The sequence below is a fragment of the Salvelinus alpinus genome, chromosome 24 (assembly GCF_045679555.1).
Source record: "Salvelinus alpinus chromosome 24, SLU_Salpinus.1, whole genome shotgun sequence".
NCBI lineage: Eukaryota > Metazoa > Chordata > Actinopteri > Salmoniformes > Salmonidae > Salvelinus > Salvelinus alpinus.
Window position 1 is genome coordinate 29494405 of NC_092109.1, and position 27919 is coordinate 29522323.

General features: G+C 46.9%; 1 protein-coding gene across 9 annotated transcripts in view; it reads left to right on the forward strand.

Annotated features, from left to right (window-relative positions):
- Window positions 1–24658, forward strand: part of LOC139552527 (signal-induced proliferation-associated protein 1-like) — a 43053-nt gene extending 18395 nt beyond the window's left edge. The window contains exons 2-17 of one of the 9 annotated variants that reach the window (XR_011670442.1): window positions 2389–4199; window positions 4323–4447; window positions 4631–4819; window positions 6292–6466; window positions 7184–7287; window positions 8712–8869; window positions 9202–9811; window positions 9923–10197; window positions 11063–11455; window positions 13118–13244; window positions 13352–13484; window positions 14625–14723; window positions 14958–15021; window positions 17711–17789; window positions 17956–18149; window positions 22439–24658. Coding sequence is in view for 6 of the 9 variants with exons in the window: in XM_071364337.1 (XP_071220438.1) it covers window positions 3074–4199; window positions 4323–4447; window positions 4631–4819; window positions 6292–6466; window positions 7184–7287; window positions 8712–8869; window positions 9202–9811; window positions 9923–10197; window positions 11063–11455; window positions 13118–13244; window positions 13352–13484; window positions 14625–14723; window positions 14958–15021; window positions 17711–17789; window positions 21866–22120 (3912 nt within the window). In the remaining 3 variants the exon portion in view is untranslated. Of the gene's footprint in view, window positions 1–607; window positions 823–2388; window positions 4200–4322; window positions 4448–4630; window positions 4820–6291; window positions 6467–7183; window positions 7288–8711; window positions 8870–9201; window positions 9812–9922; window positions 10198–11062; window positions 11456–13117; window positions 13245–13351; window positions 13485–14624; window positions 14724–14957; window positions 15022–17710; window positions 17790–17955; window positions 18150–20741 lie in introns of those variants that run through there. The other 8 variants (XR_011670443.1, XR_011670441.1, XM_071364338.1 and 5 more) reach the window with 8 other exon arrangements.
- Window positions 24659–27919: the final 3261 nt, after the last annotated feature.

Consider the following 27919-nt stretch of genomic DNA (forward strand, 5'->3'; position numbering starts at 1 on the left):
AACTAAGTGGCTGGGCTTGGTACCAGCAGGGAGATGGATGCTGCTGCTCTGTCCTTGAACAAGTCAAACCTAATTTGCTGCAGAAGAAATTGATATTATCCAGAAAATATATCAGCGTGAATTACTGTGGTTAAAGGCATCTAGTAGATAGTGCAATTCATAGATGGAGGCTTAATTTCAGAATGCATGTTCAAACATGTTATCATGTTCACATGTCATCATGGTCTAGGTCTAGGCCTACAATATTGTATTTATGCCACCAGGTACAGGTGTATTATTCCTTTTTGTGGACATACAGGGAATTGCCATCTCCAATATTCAGTCAATAAACGGAGTGGCTATTTACATTCACTTTTACAGAGGCACAGAGAGAGAAAGAGTCAAGATAAAAATAAAGAACGAGAGAGACTGAGACAGATATTACTTCCTCACCCACCAATCAGCTACACGTCTCTGCAGCATTCTGTGCTGTGTGGTGGCGCGCGCCGGGAAGCTGAGCTGCATCACTGCACCTGCTCTCAAGACTGCATATCATCTGGAGACAGGAGTTGCATGATAAATAGCGAGACAGGAAGCAACTTTGAGAACCCTAAATGTAACCCTTACCTTAACCATTTTAAATATTAACTTCAATGGGTAGGGATGTACCAAGGATTCCAGATAGCAAAGACCGTAGACGAATGCCCTATCTCATCTTCGTATTAACGCCAAACGTGTTTCCGATATCGTGTGATTGACGTCAATTTGGTCATAGACAAGGGAAAAGAGAAAGGGGATGTCAGGAACCGAAGCAATTCATTTGCAAACAACCTATTTTCGCCGGTGAGTAAATCTAAACATAAAATAAAATCAATGGTCTGTAATGAAAACGAATAAGGATGTTTAGAATAGGCCTAACTAGATGATGAAATTACGCCTATTTTAGCAATAGGCTGGCCTTGTCACCTAGGGAACTCTCACTTGTACTGTACAGTATCAATCAATGTGTTTGTCGCGGGGTCTGGAAAAGTCTGGCCCAACCCAAATGATGACAGAAATAATGAATGAGTTGCCAAGATCTGGTATCAATGTAGCCTAGGCAGCCGATAGTATTGGCTAGATTTGCACAATCGTCTAGGAACGATGTGCATTCCCGGTAATACACTGGTGTCCCCCATCCTCCATTCAGGCTGAAAAGGCATAATTTCCCGCCTTAACTAGCTATAATTACATTTCCATTACATTTTAGTCATTTAGCAGACGCTCTTATGTGCCTTGCTCAAGGGCACATCGACAGATGTTTCACCGATTCGAATTGTTTCTGGGAGCAAGCTTTCAGTTACTGGCCCAACGGCTAGGCTATCCTCCCCTGGCTGAACGCGGTGTGCAACATCCTAAATTGTCCGAAAATCCGAAAATGGTGGTGAAAAATTGTGTTTTATAAAGAGACATATTGAGAGACACATAGTGCACATATTTTCCCCGTTTCTTTTGCGGCGGCTCGCCATTTGAAGATAGTTAAGGAGGGAAATGATGCCTTTGCAGCCTGAATGGAGGATGCTTTATTTACGAGCCGGTACATTTGACAGACAGAGAGAGAAGGTGAGAGACAGACAGAGAGGCATAGAGAACAGACTGAGAGCGAGAAAGAGAAAGGGACAGACAGACAGACAGAGAGAGAGAGAGAGAGAGAGAGAGATCTTATTCTGTTGGCAGGCTGGCCAGCATTGTTAGGTTTATGACTATTGTATTCAGGGCGTCATGCACAGCAAGAATTTGAGGGGGCACAAAGTATGAGGATGGCTGGGGGGTGGTCCAGAGTAAATTCTGAAACAGCTTTTTCCTGCAACCTAGAGCCATAATCATTACGCTTAATTCTATGTAAAAAAAATAAAAAAAACATGTTTATTTTTCTGCATATTGAAGCATACCTCTTGAGACGTTTAATATCCTCCTGACTGATGTTTATTATTATTCTTTTTTTAACTAAACATGCTTCTCTACATGTTCTGATTGTATTCTTAAATTGTCTTAGGACAGGAAGGCCCCCTCCAGCCCACAGTGTTCTATTGATTGTCTGTAGGGTGGATATGGTGGGCCATATGACTTGCTTGGCAGCTATTTTTGGAAAGGAAAAAATGATAATGCAAGTATTCAGAGGTGAAACGCTACTGAACAATACAACACATGTCAGAGCTTCTGGTTTTCCTATTCACGTTTCTACACTTCATTGTTGAAAATAAATGCATTTGAATTTCATGGTAATATTTTGCACTGGTCTACGGTTTGCTTTGCAACCGTTGAATGAAATCTGAGGTGTCAGGAAGCATAATAGCAGTGTCAAGCCAAGATGGGTGTCTGCGGTCAAACCATACTTAAAAATGACAGTTGCTTTGTCGCTGTGTACAGGTGTCCAGTGGAAGAGACCAAAGAGAAGCAAGCAGGTGCTGAGGGGTGTGAGCTGATGGATGACAGATCAGAGAAGCCAACACACACGCGAATCCTCTCCAACCCAGAGGACAGAGAGCTGGACCAAACCACAACTGGACCAAACCACAACTGGACCACACCACGACTGGACCACACCACGACTGGACCACACCACGACTGGACCACACCACGACTGGACCACACTACGACTGGGGCACCCTACGACTGGGGCACACCACGACTGGACCACACCACGACTGGACCACACCACGACTGGACCACACCACGACTGGACCACACTACGACTGGGGCACACCACGACTGGACCACACCACGACTGGACCACACCACGACTGGACCACACCACGACTGGACCACACCACGACTGGACCACACTACGACTGGGGCACACCACGACTGGGGCACACCACGACTGAGGCACACCAGAATAGTAGTCATCTGCAAAGCCAAAGCTGGAGGACGTCCTAAAGGAACGTGGAATGGGTGTACGTTTTCCAGATCTAAAACATATCATTGTATCTTATACAACAGTCATCTAATAGTCCTTTGCATTTTGTTATTGAATGTGGATGAAGACCACGTGTAGTACCTTTACTCATCAGGCTTGACACAGTGAGGAGAGATAGTTGGAGTCTGAGGCACCATGCAGTCTGACGACCTTTTCCTACGCAAGTTTTGCCGGCAGAGGCCACGACCCCCTCTGACAACGGTCAACTTTGACTCTAAGCGAGAGGGTGGGGTAAGGGCGCGGGTGGTGACAGGGGAGTGGCCCCCGAGGAGGGATGGAACAGATGGGGAGAGTCTTACTACTCCGAGCTGTGTGGGTCTGAACCTGAGGTCAGTGGGCCGAGGACACATCATGCAGAGAAGCAACAGTGACGTGACGCTCGGAGACCTGGACTCCTCTGGTAAGACGGGAGGGAAGGCAACACGGGCGGTGGGGGAGAAGGCAGGTGCCGGGGCCCAGGAGGACTCAGGGGTGGTGCTGCACAGGGAGTATGGCAGCCTCTCCTCGCTGGAGAGACAGATAGGTCTGTCAGGAACCCAGGAGCCGAGTGCAGAGGACCAAGGCATTCTGAGCCCCAATGCCCTCCGCTTCAAAGACCCCTTTCTGCTGCTGGGCCTGCAGGGAACCCCCCCAGAGCCAGACGGCTTCTTCAGGGCTCTGTCCACCCCCGCAGGAGACACCCCAAAACCAGCCAAGCCCCCAAAGCCTGAGGGGCTGAGCAAGAAGGCCAAGCCCTCTCCTCCACAGATCCCCCAACCAGGTCCTTATGACAACCTGGGGGGAGGAGCCTGGGTCAGGAATTTTGCCCACTATGATGTCCAGAGCATTTTGTTTGACCTCACAGAGGCGGCCAGCAACCGAGACAGCATCGGCCGCAAAAAAAACATCACTTCAGGGGCATCGGCTGCCTCGACGATGCGTCCCCTCACCCAGGCCACGCCCTCCTCGCCCTCGCAGGGCGGGGGCGGTGTTGGGGGGGCTGTGGAGGACCCCTCCCTGGACGAGGGAGATGGCAACGACAACGAGCTGCTGCTCAGCTGCCCCCACTTCCGTAATGAGATGGGGGGTGAGGAGCGGGCGGGCCTGGGGCATACGCAGGGCAGAGGGGGTCTGTGGCTGAGCCTGAGGAACCCCAACGATGCTGTCTCAGTACTGGAGGAACCCAGAGAGAGCCACGTCCAACAGCAGGGCAAGAGCAACTACTTCATAGAACACGCAGACCTGGGAGCCCATTACTACCGCAAATACTTCTACATGAAAGGTGAGTGCTGCGTAGGTGTGTGAGAGAGGTCGTTTGCTTTTCTTGAATTAATAGTGTTAGTCAACAACAGTGTTATAAGGAAACCTGTTATAGATGTGTAAAAACACTCTTTTCACTCCTCAGATCATCAGAACTTCTTTGGTATGGATGACCGCCTTGGTCCAGTGGCCATCAGCTTCCGTAGAGAGGAGAAGGAGGGGTCTAGTGGAGCTCAGTATAACTACAGGATCATCTTCAGAACCACTGAGGTCAGTCTACACCGCAGACTCGTGGTCAAAAAGAGTAGACAGTATTGACAGACTTACAGGTCCTTTTATGAAAACATACTGGCATTCACTCATACACAAACCCAGACTGACACATTATGGCATTATGAAAACACTCATCCATTTCAGTCACTCACACCCCTCTTGCCTTTCTCTTCCTCCCAGCTGAAGACTCTGCGAGGCTCCATCCTGGAGGAGTCCGTGCCCTCAGCAGCCCGCCACACCACCCCCCGAGGCCTGTCTCCTAAAAGGCTCCTGGAGTTCATCATCCCGGAGCTCAACCTCCACTGCCTGCGTCTGGCCTCCACCTCACCCAAGGTCCGAGACACCCTGCTCAAGCTGGACGAACAAGGGGTGAGTAGGTCCCACCCACGGTGCTGCTGCTTACACTGCCACAGCCATACTGACTGGGGCATAGAAATTGAATATATAGATAGATTATTAGACTTAATAGAAATGGGCCTCCCGAGTGGCGCAGCAGTCTAAGGCACTGCATCGCTAGAGGCGTTACAACAGACCCGGGTTCATTTCCCGGGCTGTGCCACAACCGTCCGTGGCCGGGAGTCTCATAGGATGGCACACAATTGGCCCAGTATCGTCCAGGTTAGGAGAGGGTTTGGCCGGTGGGGCTTTACTTGGCTCATTGCGCTCTAGCGACTCCTTATGGTGGGCTGGGTGCCTGCGGGCTGACTCCGGTCGCCAATTGAACGGTGTTTCCTCCGACACGGCTGGTTTCCGGGTTAAGCTGGAGGGTGTTAAGGAGCGTGGTAATGCGGGCATGTTTCGGAGGACGCATGACTCCACCTTCGCCTCTCCCGAGCCTGATGGGGAGTTGCATCAATGAGATAAGATCGAAAAAATTGGGAAAGGTGGATACCTAGTGAGTTGTACAACTGAATGCATTCAACTGAAATTTGTCTTCTGCATTTAACCCAACCCCTCTGAATCAGAGAGGTGCAGGGGGTTGATTGCAGGTAGCCTAGTGGTTAGCGTGTTGGGCTAGTAACCGAAAGGTTGCTGGATCAAATCTCCGAGCTGACAAGGTCAAACATCTGTTGTTCTGCCCCTGAGCAAGGCAGTTAACCTGCTGTTCCCGGGGCGCCGTGGATGTGGATTAAGGCAGCCCCCTCACCTCTCTGATTCAGAGGGGTTGGGTTGAATGCATTCAGTTGTACTGACTAGGTATTCCCTTCTTTCCTTTCCATAATCGACATCCACGTCTTCGGGCGCCCGGGGAACACTGGGTTAACTGCCTTGCTCAGGGGCAGAACGACAGATCCTTACCTTGTCCGCTCGGGGATTCGATCCAGCAACCTTTCGGTTACTGACCCAGCGCTCCAACCACTAGGCTATTGGGGAGAAAAAGTGGGTAAAAATAATAATAAATTGTATATATATTGAATAGAAATGGATAAGGACATTGCAATTTCAATTCATGGTCTATTATTTGTCATTCAGAGATTCATCCTAAACATACTGGATGAAATGTTCATGGTTAGTAACGCTAACTGTGCTGGGTTCACCACTCAGTGTTCTGTCACTCTGCATGGCCTGGCCAATAAAAGGTCAGATCCATTAGGATCAGTGGAGGCCGCTGAGGGGAGGACAGCTCATAATAATGGCTGGAATGGAGTCAACCACATGGAAACCACGTGTTTGATACCATTCCATTTACTCCATTCCAGACATTATTATGAGCCGTCCTCCCCTCAGCAGCCTCCACTGCTCAGGATACTCTGTTAGATGTAAACCTCCTATGGTTTGATGAACAGGTAAGAATTAATGACAAATACTTTCTCCTTCTCTCTCGCTCTCTCTCTCTCCAGCTGAACTTCCAGAGGAAGGTGGGGGTGATGTACTGCCGTGCAGGCCAGAGCTCTGAGGAGGACATGTATAACAACGAGAGCTCGGGGCCGGCCTTCGAGGAGTTCCTGGATCTGCTGGGGGAGCGGGTGAATCTGAAAGGCTGGGAGAAGTACCGAGCTCAGTTGGACACCAAGAGTGAGCACTGCACATACAGATCTGCTATCTTAATTTGATCACTGGCGTTGCAGGGGATTTTCCTTCGCAGCAGGAATGCACACTTGTAGTGTATTCAAGGTTAAAAAAGGCTTCAAACATTTGTAACTTGACTTGATTTGCCCTAGCAAAAAATGTACCAACTCCCAAAATATTTTTCCATTAATTATAATCCACATAATAATTCACATTTCCTGTTTCTGCAGGATTAATTTTCCTGCTGTGAGAAACTGGTCAAATTAAGATAGTACACTTGTACAGTCATTATCACACTATCAATACATTATCTATAGGCTGGATATTGCTCACCCTGTCTGGAGACACACACTATCTAGGGGGCATTATTTGCCAGGGAACACATAAGATTAACACTATCTAACACTGTGTAATCGTAGCAGTATTGGGGGAGGTAGTATAGTCTGTGTTTGTCCTCCATCTTAATACTGTCCATCACTGTGTAATCTCAGCACCCTAGAGTCAGACCACAGTGTACTGACAGTTTAGTCTGTGTTTACACTATCTGAGAGCGACGTGTGTAAACCTTTGTGTGTGTGTGTGTGTGTGTGTGTGTGTGTGTGTGTGTGTGTGTGTGTGTGTGTGTGTGTGTGTGTGTGTGTGTGTGTGTGTGTGTGTGTGTGTGTGTGTGTGTGTGTGTGTGTGTGTGTGTGTGTGTGTGTGTGTGTGTGTGTGTGTGTACAGCGGACTCCACAGGGACCCAGTCCCTCTACACACACTACCAGGACTATGAGGTGATGTTCCATGTGTCCACCATGCTGCCCTACACGGCCAACAACACACAACAGGTAACAATACACACTGCTTTACAGAACACCAAGGAAACCCAGTCAACTAAGGGGCTCGCGATTGGCGCAGTGGTCTAAGGCACTGCAGCTCAGTGCTAGAGGTGTCACTACAGACCCTGGTTCGATTCCAGGCTGTATCACAACCGGCCGTGATTGGGAGTCCCATAGGGCGGCGCACAATCGGGTTTGGCTGGGGTAGACCGTCATTGTAAATAAACATTTGTTCTTAACTGACTTGCCTAGTTAAATAAATAAACAATCAGCTATAGCAATGATGGTGTGATAACATAGTATTTAGAAGGTACTTTTGAAATCTGAAGGCTCGCGCACATCACACCTACCGGATGTGGATCTAGCATTCGTTTGCTAATTGTTCAGCGCGGTGTGTTTTAGGGACCACCCGCTGTAGATGTCTGACTGCCGATGTTTTTCACGAGATTCTACATGTGGAGTCGCAAATGACTTTCAGAGATACTAAGTACTCTTAGCCAGCAAACGCAATTGGTGTGTTTGAGCCTTAATGCTATCAGAAGCAGAGGTCCTGATCTTTTATTCAAGCACGGTTTGGTATTTTTATGTTGAAGAGAATAATCAACTTTCACAAGCAGCATTCCTGTAGTAAATCACAATTTAAAAAATAATCTTCTTGATTCTGTGTTTATGTCATGGTTATTCTTTGGTGGTAAAAGCTACACATTTCCCCATAGTACTATGTTGAAATGAAGGCTTTCACGCTTGAGTAATGTCGCACAACAAGCATGACAGACAAATTCTTTGTTCTTCTGCGTTTCTATGTCCAACACCCACTCTAAAAGCATGCTGTGTCTGCCTATAGCTACTGATATACTGCCTCTCTGTCTGTTTGGCTGGCAGTCAGGCTGGGGAGCCGCTCACATGTCAGTTCTTCTGGTGGAGTGATTTGGAAACATGACACCATGCAAATAACTAACACCAAATAACTAACACCAAATAACTAACTGCACATGATCATTAGTGGATCAAATAACCAAAACAAAACAGCTTCCCCACTCTCTTGACTACCTCGCTAACCCTATCTCTCTCTCTCTCTCTCTCTCTCGCTCTCCCTCTCTTTCTCTCTCTCTGTCCCTCTATATCTCTCTCTCTGTCCCTCTCTATCTCTCTCCCTCTCTTTCTCTCTCTCTGTCCCTCTCTATCTCTCTCTCTCTCTCTGTCCCTCTCTCTTCCTCGCTCTCCCTCCCTTTCTCTCTCTGTCCCTCTCTATCGCTCTCTCTCTCTGTCCCTCTCTCTCTCTCTTCCTCTCTCTTGCTCTCTTCCTCTCTCTCTATCTCTGTCCCTCTCTATCTCTTTCCCTTTCCTGCTACACCCATCTCTCTATCTTTCCCTCTCCCTCTCCATTTCCCTCTCCCTGCTCCCCCCCCCCCCCCCCCGTCTCTGTTTGGTAGTTGCTGAGAAAGAGGCACATTGGGAATGACATAGTGACCATAGTGTTCCAGGAGCCAGGGGCTCTGCCCTTCACTCCTAAGGCCATCCGCTCCCATTTCCAACATGTCTTCATCATCGTCCAGGTGGAACAGTCCTGCTCTGACCATACCTACTACAGGTGAGAAAATAACCTTCTCTCCTGCTCTACCACTGTACCTGGCTGCTCCACAACTGCCTCAGTTGGTTTATTTTCTTTCAGCATTATCAATCAGAGATTACAGGTATAAGAACTGTGTAACAACATGTTCACTGTTATCATATTGTACTTACCAGGGAATCAAAACTATGACTGTTTAGCAAGACTGATTATGAGGCTGGATTAATTTTTCTATGATGTTTAAACCCTAACACACTCTCTCCTTTCCCCTCTGCTGTTGTTGTTGACTATACTTTTCCACCTCCTCTCTCTCCCTCTCTCTCTCTCTCTCTCTCTCTCTCCCTCTATCTCAGGGTGGCGGTGACACGCTCCAAAGACATCCCGTTATTTGGGCCTCTGTTCCCTACGGGTGCTCGATTCCCCCGTTCCCCTGCCTTCAGAGACTTCCTGCTGGCCAAGGCGGTGAATGCTGAGAACGCTGCAGAGAAGGCGGAGAAGTTCCGCTCTATGGCCACCCGGACACGACAGGAGTACCTGAAGGACCTGGCAGAAAACTACGTGACCACCACGCCAATCGACTCCTCCACCAAGTTCCCCCTGCTGTCCCTGGGGAGCAAACGCAAAGACAAACTGAAGGGGGCCAAGGGGGCAGAGCTGCACAGTGCTGGGGCGTTGGTCTGGGCTGTGATGGCCACCAGTGGGAATGAGGGGGAGACAGGAGGACACAAGCTACCCTGTCTACTGGGGGTTTCAGCTGAATCAGTGGTGCTGATCGAGAGATACACACGGAGGGTGGTGTTCAACTGCTGCTGCCGCGATGTGATTGGCTGGAAGGCGGTGATAGACAGCAGGGCCATAGGCGGGCCTTGCCTGGATATCTTCTATGAGAGGGGGGAGGCTGTGTCAATCAGTGTGATGGACAGCCAGGCGGAGGAGATACGGGAGATGGTGCAGAGACTGGAGGTGGGAAGTCTTTAAAACACCGCTGCTCATAAACTATTAAGTTAGTGAATCATTGTTTCTGTTCTGATGATACATTACTGGATACTCACTGTGTCCTGTTTCTGTGTCCAGTTGGTGACACGGGGGTGCGAGGCACGGGAGGTGACCCCCCTGCGTGACGGGGTGGGCCAGCCAGGCTTCCTGATGAGCGAGGAGGGCTTTGTGACGGATCTGCAGCGGTTCGGCTATGCGGAGAGCGGGGGTCTGCAGCTGGGGGCGCGGGTGGTGCGTCTGTGTGGCCACGCCCTGGTGCACCTAGGACCAGAGGAGAGAACCAGACTCCTCCGCACCGCCCACAAGATCCACATCACCGTCATCCCTCCAGATGAGAACGGCAAGCCCCGCAGGTCAGAGGGGGTGAAGGGGGGTCAGGGGTAGTGAGAGATGGATGGGGATACATGACAGTGGGGAGGGGAGGGTAACATGGCGAGAATTAAGGGGAGAGAAGGCTGGGGGAGAGGCAGATATGGAGAGAAGGATGGGGGTCAGGGTTCAAGGAAGTTTGGTAGGTGAAGACTAATGTTGATAAGGAGTTAAAGGACAAGGGAGGGAGGGAGGGAGGGAGGGAGGGGGGGGGACAGATGAATTCAGGAGGTCAGGGACACACCATTCCAGGGTCACAGCTCACTCTGTTGTTTATGGCGTGTTGTAGTCAGTGTCCCACCAGCTGGTTAACCACCAATCAATGTGTCTAATGGCCTCTAATGATAGTGACCCAGGTAGTGGCAGTTAGCAAAGACCTCTACATTCTTCTACTGTCAGCCAGATGGACAGTGTTACTGCAGCCTGGTAAAGGAGGAACTTCTCAGACAGAGGAAAGGCAAAACTAAACAGGATATTAACAGGGCTCATGTACATGTCAAACTGGCTGGTGGAGCTATCTACAGAGAGAACCCCTCATTAGTAGATATGGTTTTGACAGTCGTGTTTAAGAACAACCCCAAAAGTGTGGCCACTGTCAGAATGTTGTTACATCTTATAATAGGGAATGACAACTCTTGGATTTCAAAGAGATGCCATGTTTTTTCACTGGTAAATCTATGTTTTTGTTGTTGTGCAAAATCCTCAGAGGTACTGCTCTAGAATACTGTACCATTCATGAATAAACGGAGTGTATTAAAAGGGATGTATATATTTATGTAATATTTATTCAGTAATACCATCTTGTTAGTGAAACTTTTCTTGCTCTCCTGCTGTCTCTAATGGCTCCAGGAGTTTCTCAGAGTTATACCAGAAAGCCATCCAGGATGCAGAGCGTAAGCCTGGGGAGGGCCAGTCTGGAGAGGCCTGGGTGCTGGACGAGAGGGAGGAGGAGGAAGAGGAGATGGAGGAAGAGGAGCGGGAACAGGGAGAGGGGAAGGAGGCGGAGACGATGGAGGGACCAGCAGAGGGAGGAGAGGCTGAGGACAGGCTGTCAGAGACTGGACAGGGTGAGGAGGACCAGGGGGACCAGGGCTCCCTCCTCTCCCCACCCAGCCTGCCTCTGTTACGGGCCACCTCCCTGCAGGACCACCCACTCAACCAGATCGTGGAGATTACCCCCTCCCAGCTAACACGCAGCTACTCCCTAGAGAGGCACCCGTCCTGCCGAGACATATGTGACAGGTATGTGACCTCCACCCTCAGCCCCATCATAAACCTCAGGTTATTTATTCCTCAGAGGATTCTCTGACATCCTTGTCATCATGAGTTCAAACATCATGGTTTTTACTAGGTATTATTGTGTGTGTTTATGGTTTCATCGAATGAACTCAAATTTCAAATCAAATCAAATCAAATTTTATTAGTCACATACACATGGTTAGCAGATGTTAATGCGAGTGTAGCGAAATGCTTTTGCTTCTAGTTCCGACAATGCAGTAATAACCAACAAGTAATCTAACCTAACAATTCCACAACTACTACCTTATACACACACACAAGTGTAAAGGGATAAAGAATATGTACATAAAGATATATGAATGAGTGGTGGTACAGAACGGCATGGCAAGATGCAGTAGATGGTATAGAGTACGGTATATACATATGAGATGAGTACTGTAGGGTATGTAAACATAAAGTGGCATAGTTTAAAGTGGCTAGTGGTACATGTATTACATAAAGATGGCAAGATGCAGTAGATGATATAGAGTACAGTATATACATATGAGATGGGTAATGTAGGGTATGTAAACATTATATTAAGTGGCATTGTTTAAAGTGGCTAGTGGTACATTTTTACATAATTTCCATCAATTCCCATTTTTAAAGTGGCTGGAGTTGAGTCAGTATGTTGGCAGCGGCCGCTAAATGTTAGTGGTGGCTGTTTAACAGTCTGATGGCCTTGAGATAGAAGCTGTTTTTCAGTCTCTCGGTCCCTGCTTTGATGCACCTGTACTGACCTCGCCTTCTGGATGATAGCGGGGTGAACAGGCAGTGGCTTGGGTGGTTGTTGTCCTTGATGATCTTTATGGCCTTCCTGTGACATCGGGTGGTGTAGGTGTCCTGGAGGGCAGGTAGTTTGCCCCCGGTGGTGCGTTCTGCAGACCTCACTACCCTCTGGAGAGCCTTACGGTTGTGGGCGGAGCAGTTGCCGTACCAGGCGGTGATACAGCCCGACAGGATGCTCTCGATTGTGCATCTGTAGAAGTTTGTGAGTGCTTTTGGTGACAAGCCGAATTTCTTCAGCCTCCTGAGGTTGAAGAGGCGCTGCTGCGCCTTCTTCACAACGCTGTCTGTGTGGGTGGACCAATTCAGTTTGTCCGTGATGTGTACACCGAGGAACTTAAAACTTTCCACCTTCTCCACTACTGACCCGTCGATGTGGATAGGGGGGTGCTCCCTCTGCTGTTTCCTGAAGTCCACAATCATCTCCTTTGTTTTGTTGACGTTGAGTGTGAGGTTATTTTCCTGACACCACACTCCGAGGGCCCTCACCTCCTCCCTGTAGGCCGTCTCGTCGTTGTTGGTAATCAAGCCTACCACTGTAGTGTCATCCGCAAACTTGATGATTGAGTTGGAGGCGTGCATGGCCACGCAGTCGTGGGTGAACAGGGAGTACAGGAGAGGGCTCAGAACGCACCCTTGTGGGGCCCCAGTGTTGAGGATCAGCGGGGTGGAGATGTTGTTACCTACCCTCACCACCTGGAAATTTTAGCCCAAATCTCAGCTATCCTGAAGATGACTAGATTAACTAGTTTGCCCTCCAGATTGGATTGGAAAGTCATTAGTGTAAACAGCGGATTTATAATCTGTGTATGTCTCAATCTTTGTGTCTCTCTGTGACAGGCATTTGTATGACAACGTGGGTGTGAAGTTGAAACATCACATCTATGAGAACCCAGAGGAGCTGAGAGACACCACGCCTGACCTCATCCTGGCTGTCAAACCCAAGATGCCCCTGGACGAGGAACAGGTACAGACACACACAGGCATGGAGACAAATGACAATCTGGATAATAATCTGATGAAGGTCCACACCCCCTAGTCTGACTGTTTCTATCTCTCTCTCTTTCCCTCTAGTTTGTGGGGGCTGAGTTGGGTGAGGAGAGGCCATCAGCGAGTGACCCCTCCCTGTCCTCCACCCGGTTGTCATGTCTGAACAGAGCGGAGAGAAACTCCCGAGCCCTGAGCCTACACAACTCCATCACCAAGAGTGGGTGTTCCACCACACCACTCACTCTATCCTGCATAACATCCCAATTCCTCTCCAATGTCCTTACACACCTCATTACCATCACCACATCCTCAAATATCAACTACCCCTAGGTAGACGTCCTAGTTTTAGGTGAGGATGGTGATGATGTGTGTTATGAATCCTATTTCCCATGTATTTCTCCTGTTTATTAAACAGCACTTTAACACTGGCATGCATAAACAATAGCGTCTATTAGCGACTGCTCAGCGATGTTGATCACCTTCCTGATGATGGCAAACAGACAGTTGTTCCACTGCCACAACAGCTTGAGAGTGAGAGCAGTAAAACAAAAGAAAGCTAACTGTAAAGAGAGAGAGGAGTAGCTATGATAAGAGAAGGACTATGAAGGCAAGGCCGTCTGAAACAAAAGGCCTCTGTGCAGACCCTGTGCCAGCTGATGAGGCCAGGCCGAATGGTGCTATTACAACTGTTCAAAAATGCTCTCTGCTGTAATTGAGACTCAAATCCCTTTTTAGCCCCCAGACCCTTTCTCCCCTAAACCCTTCTCCTCATTATCCTCCTTTAGCCCTCCCTTCCATCCCCTTTGTCCCTCTTCTTTCATCTAGGCTGCCCCCTATCCCCATAACCCAATATGCCCCCGCCCCTCTACCATCCCCTACCAGCTACACACCAAAGGAGGGCCAGATGGGGGTGGGCTTTAGGCTGCCTCAAATCAAGGATCCCTTTTGGACCATCTGCTCTCTCTCTTTCTCATCCGTGAGGCTATGAGACTCATCACAGTGTTTCTGTAAGAGCTCACACACTCATCCTCTCAGCAGATACTTCAGCTTTCTTGGAGGAGATTGTCTCTGTTTCCCTCCCCACACTCCAGAAGGCCGTCACACACAGAGATTGAAAGAACCCACTTCTCGCTCTCACACTGCAGCTAGTCGGGCAGCACCACCGAGGCAGCAAAGCATTGTGGTAGCACCCCCTGGTGGTGGCTCTTTGTCCTTGTTGAACCACAGAAGGAATTTGCCTGCTCATAAATCCCACAATTCTGTTGTGTTGTCCTGCTGTATTGTCATGGTCTGCTGCTCACCTTGTTGATATGCCTTTGTTATGAAAGCCCATTGAAACTCTGTTTCTCTCTTCCAGTCCTGTCGGAGACCACAGATTCCTCAGAGGAGGAGTGGCAGTCTATAGCTGATCTAGCCACGGCATGCCGCAGCATCCTAGAAGCCTTGTCACGTGAAGGTAAGGAGACATCCATCTGCATGGGATGACAACAGATTATGTTATTTTACTAAATGCATCTACAGCTGTCATATTTGATACATTACCACTGGAAATTGTCAAATTAGCACTGTTGAAAACAAAATACTTTATTTTCTATCGAGTGTATATGGCTGGCTGTGTATGACTGGCTCTGTGTGGTTGGGCTCAGTGACTAACATGGGTAAGTGATGTGTCATATTTCACAACGTAAAGCAGGAGATGGGACCCAAGGAGCAGACTCCCTGACAGATGGCAAGCTAAAGGACATGAAGGACAGGTGGGTTTGGGTCTCTAGCTATACACGGCTGGTAGCCTAGTGGTTAAAGCGTTGGGCCAGTAACCGAAAGGTTGCTGGATTGAATCCCCGAGCTGACAAGGTAAAAATCTGTCTTTCTACCCCTGAACAAGGCAGTTAACCCACTGTTCCCCGGTGGGCTGTCAATGAAAATAAGAATTTGTTCTTAACTGAATTGCCTAGTTAAATATCAAATGAAAAATAAATACATGCACACACTGAGATTGGATCACTGTAGACCTCTATGCATGTCTCTCTGTGTATGTGAACTCCAAATGGTGTCTGACTCATTGTCCTTTGTGTGGATCTTCTTGTGGGAGGTTGTAAATCAGAGATGGACTTTTGAACAGTGTGCTTATTTCAGCCTCTCTGTTGCTCATCATGATACTGGCTCTTTGGCATATTGCCTGTCCTTAGATCTCCCCTCATCATCTCTCACACTCTCTTTCTTTAACTCTCCAACTCTCTCTCTCCTGCTGTTATGTATTCTCCTTCTTTCTCTCTGATTAATAATCATTTGGTGGTTGCTTATATTTGTCCTGTTTCATACGTGTTAATTGGACATGTATTTTTGTGCATATCCCAACTCCCCCTGAGACCCCCTCAGAGAGTGGGGTCACAGCCAGTACCTCAGCCTCCTCTCTGTTTGACTCAGTGTGAATGCATGTGCCTCTTTCACCCCATTCCCCCCTTTATTGTGTCTCACATTCTGACTCAAAGTCTCTCTCTGTCTTTTCACACAAACACAAAACAGAGAGGATACAGGCAGGGCCGGCCCCAGGCATAAGCGACATAAGCTGTCTCCTAGGGTGCCCGACCACCTATCAAAAAATCTATATATATACACTACCGTTCAAAAGTAACTTTCTCCTGAAACTTGTCAGTCTATTCTTGTTCTGAGAAATGAAGGCTATTCCATGCGAGAAATTGCCAAGAAACTGAAGATCTCGTACAACGCTGTGTACTACTCCCTTTACAGAACAGCGCAAACCAGCGTCTCTAACCAGAATAGAAAGAGGAGTGGGAGAAAGTTCTTTGTTTCTGGACATTTTGAGCCTGTAATCGAACTAACAAATGCTGATGCACCAGATACTCAACTAGTATAAAGAAGGACAGTTTTATTGCTTCTTTAATTAGCACAACAGTTTTCAGCTGTGCTAACATAATTGCAAAAGAGGGCCTCCCGGGTGGCGCAGTGGTCTAAGGCACTGCATCGCAGTGCTAGCTGTCCCAAGTGGCGCAGTGGTCTAGCTGTGCCACCAGAGATTCTGGGTTTGAGTCCAGGCTCTGTCGCAGCCGACCGGGAGGCCCATGGGGCGGCGCACAATTAGCCCAGCGTCGTCTGGGTTAGGGAGGGTTTGGCCGGCATTGCGCACTAGTGACTCCGGTGGCGGACCGGGCGCAGTGCACGCTGACCAGGTCGCCAGGTGTACGGTGTTTCCTCCGTCACATTGGTGTGGCTGGCTTCCGGGTTGGATGGGCATTGTGTCAAGAAGCAGTGCGGCTTGGTTGGGTTGTGTTTCGGAGGACGCGTGGCTCTCAACCTTCGCTTCTCCCGAGTCCGTACGGGAGTTGTAGCGATGAGACAAGACTAACTACTACCAATTATTATAAACTTGGATTAGCTAATACAACGTGCCATTGGAACACAGGAGTGATGGTTGCTGATAATGGGCCTCTGTATGCCTATGTAGATATTCCATTAAAAATCTGCCGTTTCCAGTTACAATAGTCATTTACAACATTAACAGTGTCTACACTGTATTTCTGATCAATTCGATGTTATTTTAATGGACAAAAAATGTGCTTTTCTTTCAAAAACAAGGACATTTCTAAGTGACCCCAAATTTTTGAACGGTAGTGTGTATTTTTTTGGAACTCAATCTGTTGAGAGTTAGAACAGTTGAATACATCAAGTGCATTTTCGAAATTTGGTTGACCATCAGAAGTTTTTCTCTTGTCATGTCAGTTACTAACAGTTACTCAATTAGCCCATGTCAGCTAACAATTTTTTTGATTGGTCAATTAGTCTAGCCGGGGCTTCCCGAGTGGCGCAGTGGTCTAAGGCATTGCATCGCAGTGCTAGAGGCATCACTACGGACCTGGGTTCGATCCCAGGCTGTGTCGCAGCTGTCCGTGACCGGGAGACCCGTGAGGCGGCGCACAATTGGACCAGCGTTGTCCGGGTTAGGGGAGGGTTTGGCCACCCGGGATGTCCGGGCCGGGCGCATACACGCTGACTTTGGTCGCCAGGTGTACGGTGTTTCCTCCGACACATTGTGGTGGCTGGCTTCCGGGTTAAGTGAGCAGTGTGTCAAGAAGCAGGGTCGTGTTTCGGAGGACGCGTGGCTCTTGGCCTTTGCCTCTCGAGTCCGTACGGGAATTGCAGCGATGGGACAAGACTGTAACTACCAATTGGATACCACGAAATTGGGGAGAAAAAGTGGTAAAATAAAAAATAGTCTAGCCAGCTATCTAAACTTGTAGGAATCATGGTTGAATTATCGACAGGGCCACTAAAATGTTTTGCCTGCGAGATGGTGTAGCCCCCCAACAAAATTTTGCTCAAGGCCCCCAAAAGGCTAGGGCCGACCCTGGATACAGGAAACATACAGACAGCACCAAACTATGTGCATTATACTGAGTGTGTGTCTCTGTCCCGTTTCGCCAGTGACTCACCGGGCCACCTGGAGGAGAAGGTGTCCCAGCTGGAGGACATGCTGAAGAGGCTGCAGGACGACTTGCAAAAGGTACTCCCCATTCAGATGGCCAAACACAGCCCCTCCCCAGACCCCCCCCACAGCATCCTGCCCACACAGTGACCCTACGACCCCCCCATCCCGTCCACTTACCCCCCACCCTACCTTGTACCCCACCCTCCCTTCTCCTCACCCAACCCCCTGATTCCTACTGCAGACAGACAGACAGACAGACGGACGGACGGACGGACGGACGGACGGACGGACGGAATGTAGAAGTAGGGTGGGCCAAGCAAAAGAAACCTGTCTTGTCATTGGGCAGGGTGAACAGAGGAGATGAGAAGATTGGCTGGAGGGACTTTGGGCAACCATGCTCACTCTCTCAACACTAAGTGACCAATGGCAGTAGAGGCAAGTACAGCATGAGATTTTTCCTCTGTTGTTGCGTTGAAAACAAAATAACAATTGGAAATGGAACTACTAAAAACAGACCTGAGTTCATTAACCCAATAACCTAAAACGACCTGTGGGGTCCTTCATGGATGTGAAAGATGTAAGCAAAGTTCCTCCTCGCAACCCTGAAGGTCTGACAGGCTGTCAGTCATCCCTGTGTGCAGCCTCAGGACCTCAGCACCATTTCTCCATTCACAGGCTCTTCTCTGGGAAACATGGGGACTTGGGGATGGATGACCTTTGAAGCCTTCAGAACTACTGAATGACTAGCTGCTCTTGTAGTGTTGGTTACACAATGTAGAGCATCTGGGGAGGAAAGGAAGACTGAAGCAAATTGGAGAAAGGGTGAGAAAGAGTGAAAGAAGGAGAGAGAAATGAAGAGGGTTTGGAAGCCTCCCAAGCATCCTTAAACACATTTGGGTGAGACATGATTCCTTTGTTACAGTAACGAGGGTGTTTAATCTCTGAGGTCAAATGAAACCCTATGGTATGCAGTGTGCTATATCCCCTCCAACGTAGTCCTTTTCACCACTCAAATATCAAAGAGACGCCACACTGCCAGTGTTTAAAACTGCCATCCAACTAAGTGAATGACATTCTAAGGATTTTAGTGCAAATGCTATTCGCTCAACTTCTTGAAACATGTGAGACATGAATCACACATAAGAATCAAACTCTGCAGATATTATGGTCACAATCCTGTGGCTATAACTCCAACATAACCAAAGTCTTACCCTCTGTTTTCGTAACTCCCTACTCTTCCTCTGAACACTCACCATTAACACAGTGTTATCATCAATCTAGACAACACACAGACATTAACAGTCAGGGACAATTAACAAAGAAGGAAGACGACCTAACAGGGACATGCCACATCAGATGATCCATTTTCTCTGTTGTTTACCTTCTGCCCTGGTAGAGTGAGTGAGCATGGTTGGTTATGGGCTTTCCCGGTCCCATAGTATGTCCAGCAGAAACAAGTAGGAATTAGCTAAGACCGTGGGAATTGTGTTACCTCAGAGTAGCTGGTTAGGTTCCATTCAGAAGTGTGATGTGAAACATGGACTACTTTTGGTTAGTCTTTGGTTTCTGTCTGACTGCCAAGACGGGAGGGTTGACGGTACTGAAGCTAGTGTAGTATGGCCCAGTGAACAATCACCTGATGTGGTGATGATCATTGGTTACTTTGCTTTCTGTTGGACTCTCAACTTTACATTTATTAATTTTCCAATTCTGAAGCTGAGTACTTGTTATTTCAGGTGTATTGACTTGCTCCAGGGCACAGTTGCACTATGGTCCACTAGGGAGTTGAACCAGCAAAGCCATACAGTACTGCTGCTATCAAAGAGAATTCCTATTGACCCAGATTGATGATAACTGGTCTCATCTATCATGAATTGTTATTGTCAACTATCCGTAACCCGTCCCCTCCTCATCCCACGACTCACTGACATCACACCAGACAGACAGACTTGACAGACAGACAGACAGACAGACGAGACAGACAGACCAGACGAGACAGATAGACAGACAGACAAACAGACAGATAGACAGACAGACACAGACAGAGAGACAGCCAGACGAGACAGACAGAGACCAGACAGACAGACGAGCCAGACAGATAGACACAGACAGATAGACAGACAGACAGACAGGAGTCAGTCTGGATAGAACCCTCTCTGTGTAGATAGTAAAACAAATCAACACCATTACATAAGGCAAAGGTGCAGGGAGGCAATATAATTAAGCAATAAGGCACGAGGGGGTGTGGTAAATGGCCAATATACCACGGCATAGGGCTGTTCTTATGCATGACGCAGTGCCTGGCCATAAACCACAAATCCCTGAGGTGCCTTATTGCTATTATAAACTGTTTACCAACGTAATTAGAGCAGTAAAAATACATGTTTTGTCATACCCGTGTCAGTTAAAGGTTTAGTGTTAAAGCAATAATGCTGTTGGTAACACTGGTTGTGCTGGTAGTGGCCCCTGTCTGTTTGTCTACCCTAAGCCTCCGATTTCCTGTCTCTGTCACAACTCTTGATACAGTTTGTGACATAGCAAACAGGAAGCATTTACTATGGCAAATCACCGCTCTAAAAATTGCAATAGCTGATTTCAAACTGAATTCCAAGTAGTGAGAGATTAGGGTGACCGCTGCTGTTTGGTTGATGAGGAATGCAAGACATTTTGGAGCTTGGGTCTTTATGGAAATCTCACTTGTATAACAATCAGCTACATTGGAAATAAAATGTTATGGCAATTCCTCTGCTCTCGTTTAATGAGAGATTGATTTATTAATTGGTTGTTTGGTCTGGAACAAGTGGTTGCCATAGTAAATCCCATCTAAACATTTCCTCCATACTCCACTTCTCCCTATGGAGTGCTTTTATAGAAGGAAATTGGTTTGTATTTGCGTGTGTGAGTGCGTGCGTGTATCTGGTGTGTGTTTGTGTACTTCTCTAGTACCCTGCCTTGCTTGCACTGCTACCACAAGGCATGTATGTGTATGTTTGTGAACCCGTCTGTCTGCGCGTGCCTGCTGTCCAGCCCAGTCCAAGCCAGCCCTCACCCACCTCCACCCACACCCAGATCCCTCTCACCCCTCCATCCATCCCAGCCATGGTGGTCTGACAGACGGGTGTTGTTGTGTGCCGCTCCCTGGCAGGAGAAGGAGGACAAGGCGGTGCTGCAGGCCGAGGTGCAGAGCCTCAGGCAGAATAACCAGCGGCTGCAGGAGGAATCCCAGAGCACCGTGGCCCGCCTCATCAAAGTCACCGAGCTGCTGTGCAATGTCAACAAGCCCTGCTAGCTCTCTCACAGTACACACTATGTGTACACAGACACAATATAACACACACACAAGATCACACACAAACAAACTCACATAAACAAAGGCAGACATTCAATATTGTATACAAACACCCATGCACAATACATCAACATACTCTATTACTGTTGCTCACTGTATATTAATACAGACACACACACACACACACACATGCATAATACTCTGCATTCTGTAGAATGACATTTGAACTCTGGACCAGCCCATGAGTGTCGAACCAACTGAAAAACAACCCTGAGTCATTTCTCACCATCTGATGGTCTTCTCAATAGCTTGACCAGTTGAGCAGGATATCCAGGGGTGCTCTTTGCCCAATAGTGTGTTTCTTTGTACCGTGAGTGTGCGCGTGCGTGCATCACCATGGTTATTTTATCTTGCTTCACATACTTGACAAGTTGGGCAGAATAGCAATTGCTTAAAGCTACCCAATTGATTTAGATGAAGAGACACATGTGCAGCATGTTTGATGGCTGTTTATTTCAATTGACCCAAAGTGTGTACAGTATGTAAACAGTAGTCTCTCTCCTCTCTGCTCAACCCTCTCCATGATATGCAACGTCTCGGACTGAGAACAAACAGCTCAGCTGTGCACCATTAGAGTGGAGGGCCTTGGAGCTACATAGGGAAAATGACATGCATGCAGGCAGGCTGCTTGAAAAGACAGACTGATGCATACTGACCCTGCCTCTCTCTGCCAACCTGCTCACAGAATGGTTAGTTCATTGTGTAGAGACACTATTCTCTCCCCTCCCTACCGCCTCAGCTTCATTTGAAGGGTTGTGGACTTGAGTCGGCCAGTAACAGAGTATTTCACATCTGCTTTCAGGGAATGAGATGCAATTTAGTTATAAGGGAATGGACTCACCGAATGGACTCAGAGAGCTGGTGGTGTTCCGTGCAAGTAGTTGAGACGGATATGGAAGTGGATAATACCTTGGATGAGGATGAAACAATGGAACTTTATCCCTTAAAGACTGGCTGTAGAAGCTACACTGTAGAAAGTACGCCTCCTGCTGGACTGAGCCATGCACTGCCACACAGCAGCTCTCCTTTCAAAGAAAAAAACATTGTAGAGATTTAATGTAAACTGAACAGGATTCCTTTAGTGAACACAGCCATCTGTGTTCAATTATATTTTGTGTTTGTTTGTTGGCTACAATGATAATTCAGTGTATTTGAAATTCATTTGGAAAGGTTCTAGAGTGGTTGACTGTGGGTGAGGGATTCCCTCATTTCATCTTTCTGTGTGTGTACCTACTGTATGTGTTTCTGCGTTGTTTTTGCACTTTTAGCATAACCTATATGGGCATGGGACAGGGCACTATTTAACCTCCTGCCCAGGTTTATGCCTTGCTTGAAAAATGAAAGTGGATTTGATCTCACCCCACCTCATCTTCAGGTCCACTGCTGATGATGCCAATAACAATATGAGATCAGAGGAGGACGGGATTATTCCTCCTCCAAGACTGTTCTGCCAAAAGACGCCAGGGCAGATCTCCTACACCCCACTCAGACCACTGGACCCAGCTGTGACACACCCAAAATAACTAGACTTAAAATTTGGAAGGGATGCCAAACAATCGTCAATCATACTGTCTCAATGCTACTTTTTAAAGACCTACCCTTTTACTTCCTCTTGTGATTTTATTTTAGAGTCACTGTGATTGCCCGGTACCAGCAGATTACCATATATTCTAATTAAATAAAACATCTAAACTTGATCTATATGTGAAGATGACATGTACCAGCTGAAGTGTTCAATGTTACTTAGCGCATTCGGTTGTGTATGCCGTCCATTGCAGGATGGTTTAATATGCAGACCAGTGTAAATGTGGCCGAACAGGCTGTTTGATCCATGCTGTTTGAAATGGTGATGCCTTGTTGGAAATGATTAGCAGAGTTGAGAAGTGGAAGAATATCTGATGTTTTACTGTGTTCTTCGGTATAGTTCTTTAGATTCTAGGAGGTTGTTGAAGCATGATACTGCACCAGGCAACTTCCTAGCTCCCCTCTGTGTGTGTGTGTGTGTGTGTGTGTGGTATGTATGTATGTATAAAAATGTAATAACTTATTAATCTTGCAAATGTGGAATTCCTTGTTGGATGTTTTAATACAAGGGGGGAGGGAGGAAGCAATTACATGTGCTAAAAAGTTAAACTGGTATGGTGGGGGTTGGTTTAAAGGAATAATCTTTTTTTGGTAGAAATTCAAACACAAGACAGCAGGAAATATATTTCTGCAATGTTCTAGTATTTCTTGGGGGAATAATATTGGTTATCATTATCATATTACTATTGAGCTATTCATTCAGAGCTCCTACGTTCACATTCAATAAGGTCTCTAATGCCACTAGGTACGTGTTAAAGAGTGACTCTCAGACTGTCCACAGAGGACCGGACAGGCAACATGGTCAGACTGGTTCATGTGAAGGCTTCTCTCTCAGACATTCTGCCTACCTGAAAGTGTAATGAATGGTAACTCAGCTTGGTGTCTTCATTTCAGTTCTTCATGGTAGCAGACAGTGACAGGTTGTCCTGTACCCTCCAGAATAGACAGGTGTGTCTGCCACATGACAGACGCAGATGTAAGGTTGGTTGGTATGGGGTCTCTCCAGGGTCCGCTCTGCAGCCCTAATTAAATCTAAAAGAAGACCTACAACAAGATGGGTTTAGGTACCCCAGGAAAGTGTCAAATGGGTTATATGAAGACGATATGAAGTTTGTGTTTGGTTTTGTTAGGTTAATGGGAATTATTCTGTATAACACTGGTTAAAGACCAGTATCCAACCATTCGATGCAGAAAAACACAACTTTCCACAATAATTTGGACAAGTATAAACCATCCTCCAAATCACACTCTTGAGTGCACTTTGAAGACCCATTTATGCATCACAGAACATATGTCTGACACCTAACACAGAACTTATGTCTGACACCTAACACAGAACGTATGTCTGACACCTAACACAGAACGTATGTCTGACACCTAACACAGAACGTATGTCTGACACCTAACAACACATTACAGATAGTAACAATTCAATAGGCCATTCACTCACCTACTGTAAGCTACTTCAGCTGGCAAATGATCTCCACCCAGCCAATAGTAAACCTGTGAGAAAGATCCCTGGTAGAGACATGTGGATGTTCCCTCCTCCCCTCCATGCTGTAAGAGCACAGATAAATGAACAGTGTTTTCCTGTTATCCTCTTATTGGTTTGCCTTTTATGTCATGGCACCATCCTTACAGGAAACCATGGCGTCAGTATATGCCCTACTTACCACACAGAGCTGGAATGTCAAGATAGAATACAGGACATGATTACCAGTAGAACCACACATGAAGTCATATTCTGGTGTAGGTTTACGGCAGGCCGGGGCCACACATCAGGTCAGAACGGTAGCACACATTATGCACTCAGCTCAGCCAGTTAAAGAGCTGACGTTACCATAACCAGGCAGTGGCACACTGAGGGAATGTATTGTAAAACACAAAAACATGTTTTCAGTATGATGCCACCTCTAAACCTGTTCTTTCCCTCACAGGAAGTCAACTGACTAAATGTTGTTCATGTACTGTGAACTGGAGGACATGGCAATAAAGAATCCTTTAGAAGTGATTGGTGTGTCCATGTTATGATTCTCAATGTTTCTTTCTTTCTGAGACCTGAAAAAGGGCAGTGTTGGGAAGCTGATATCACTTTGTTCAATATCCCATTGAGGATTGTTCTTTTGATGCTATTCAGTGTAATAAAAAGCTACATGTTGATAACAATGTAACAACAAGATTACATCAGATTACAAGTCCTGACTTGAGGGCATTATTAGTTTGAAGGACATCTGCATCATTAGTTTTACTCTGTCTGGTTAATGAAATATTACACAACTCCTACTGCAGTGATACAATAACTAGAACCTTCAGAACCTACATTACATTTGCTGTAATCAGCATCATTCATGTAACTGATACAATGACAAGTAAATATCCTACTCTGAGGCCCTTTCTATGGGTGACTGTACAGACTAGATATGAAGTTTCTTTCCAAAATGCTATATCAACCAATTTTTCACATTTGTGTTTTTTCATCAGAAATTATTGTTTATGGGGACCTTCATGTGTGTGTAAAATATTACTGTTCTCTGATTTTTTATTCATAGATTTGAGATGGGTATGAAAATGTGTTTTTTTGCAAAACGCTATATATCCAGTGTTTAGCTGGAATGGAATGTTCGTATCTTGTATTTGACTGTGATATGTGGTTGTCTCACCTAGCTATCTTAAGATGACTGTACAATAAGTCACTCTGGATAAGAGACTCTGCTAAATGACTCACTACTGTAGTGTCTCTGGATAAGAGCCTCTGCAAAATGACTCCCTACTGTAGTGTCTCTGGATAAGAGACTCTGCTAAATGACTCCCTACTGTAGTGTCTCTGGATAAGAGCCTCTACTAAATGACTCCCTACTGTAGTGTCTCTGGATAAGAGACTGCTAAATGACTCCCTACTGTAGTGTCTCTGGATAAGAGACTCTGCTAAATGACTCCCTACTGTAGTGTCTCTGGATAAGAGCCTCTGCAAAATGACTCCCTACTGTAGTGTCTCTGGATAAGAGACTCTGCTAAATGACTCCCTACTGTAGTGTCTCTGGATAAGAGCCTCTACTAAATGACTCCCTACTGTAGTGTCTCTGGATAAGAGACTGCTAAATGACTCCCTACTGTAGTGTCTCTGGATAAGAGACTCTGCTAAATGACTCCCTACTGTAGTGTCTCTGGATAAGAGCCTCTGCTAAATGACTCCCTACTGTAGTGTCTCTGGATAAGAGCCTCTACTAAATGACTCCCTGCTGTAGTGTCTCTGGATAAGAGACTGCTAAATGACTCCCTACTGTAGTGTCTCTAGATAAGAGCCTCTGCTAAATGACTCCCTACTGTAGTGTCTCTGGATAAGAGACTCTGCTAAATGACTCCCTACTGCAGTGTCTCTGGATAAGAGCCTCTGCTAAATGACTCCCTACTGTAGTGTCTCTGGATAAGAGCCTCTGCTAAATGACTCCCTACTGCAGTGTCTCTGGATAAGAGCCTCTGCTAAATGACTCCCTACTGTAGTGTCTCTGGATAAGAGCCTCTTCTAAATGACTCCCTACTGCAGTGTCTCTGGATAAGAGCCTCTGCTAAATGACTCCCTACTGTAGTGTCTCTGGATAAGAGCCTCTGCAAAATGACTCCCTACTGTAGTGTCTCTGGATAAGAGACTCTGCTAAATGACTCCCTACTGTAGTGTCTCTGGATAAGAGACTGCTAAATGACTTCCTTCTGTAGTGTCTCTGGATAAGAGACTCTGCTAAATGACTCCCTAATGTAGTGTCTCTGGATAAGAGCCTCTACTAAATGACTCCCTACTGTAGTGTCTCTGGATAAGAGACTGCTAAATGACTCCCTACTGTAGTGTCTCTGGATAAGAGACTCTGCTAAATGACTCCCTACTGTAGTGTCTCTGGATAAGAGCCTCTGCTAAATGACTCCCTACTGTAGTGTCTCTGGATAAGAGCCTCTGCTAAATGACTCCCTACTGTAGTGTCTCTGGATAAGAGACTGCTAAATGACTCCCTACTGTAGTGTCTCTGGATAAGAGACTCTGCTAAATGACTCCCTACTGTAGTGTCTCTGGATAAGAGCCTCTGCTAAATGACTCCCTACTGCAGTGTCTCTGGATAAGAGCCTCTGCTAAATGACTCCCTACTGTAGTGTCTCTGGATAAGAGACTCTTCTAAATGACTCCCTACTGTAGTGTCTCTGTATAAGAGCCTCTGCAAAATGACTCCCTACTGTAGTGTCTCTGTATAAGAGCCTCTGCAAAATGACTCCCTACTGTAGTGTCTCTGGATAAGAGACTCTGCTAAATGACTCCCTACTGTAGTGTCTCTGGATAAGAGCCTCTGCTAAATGACTCCCTACTGTAGTGTCTCTGGATAAGAGCCTCTACTAAATGACTCCCTACTGTAGTGTCTCTGGATAAGAGACTGCTAAATGACTCCCTACTGTAGTGTCTCTAGATAAGAGCCTCTGCTAAATGACTCCCTACTGTAGTGTCTCTGGATAAGAGACTCTGCTAAATGACTCCCTACTGCAGTGTCTCTGGATAAGAGCCTCTGCTAAATGACTCCCTACTGTAGTGTCTCTGGATAAGAGCCTCTGCTAAATGACTCCCTACTGCAGTGTCTCTGGATAAGAGCCTCTGCTAAATGACTCCCTACTGTAGTGTCTCTGGATAAGAGCCTCTTCTAAATGACTCCCTACTGCAGTGTCTCTGGATAAGAGCCTCTGCTAAATGACTCCCTACTGTAGTGTCTCTGGATAAGAGCCTCTGCAAAATGACTCCCTACTGTAGTGTCTCTGGATAAGAGACTCTGCTAAATGACTCCCTACTGTAGTGTCTCTGGATAAGAGCCTCTGCTAAATGACTCCCTACTGTAGTGTCTCTGGATAAGAGCCTCTACTAAATGACTCCCTACTGTAGTGTCTCTGGATAAGAGACTGCTAAATGACTCCCTACTGTAGTGTCTCTAGATAAGAGCCTCTGCTAAATGACTCCCTACTGTAGTGTCTCTGGATAAGAGACTCTGCTAAATGACTCCCTACTGCAGTGTCTCTGGATAAGAGCCTCTGCTAAATGACTCCCTACTGTAGTGTCTCTGGATAAGAGCCTCTGCTAAATGACTCCCTACTGCAGTGTCTCTGGATAAGAGCCTCTGCTAAATGACTCCCTACTGTAGTGTCTCTGGATAAGAGCCTCTTCTAAATGACTCCCTACTGCAGTGTCTCTGGATAAGAGCCTCTGCTAAATGACTCCCTACTGTAGTGTCTCTGGATAAGAGCC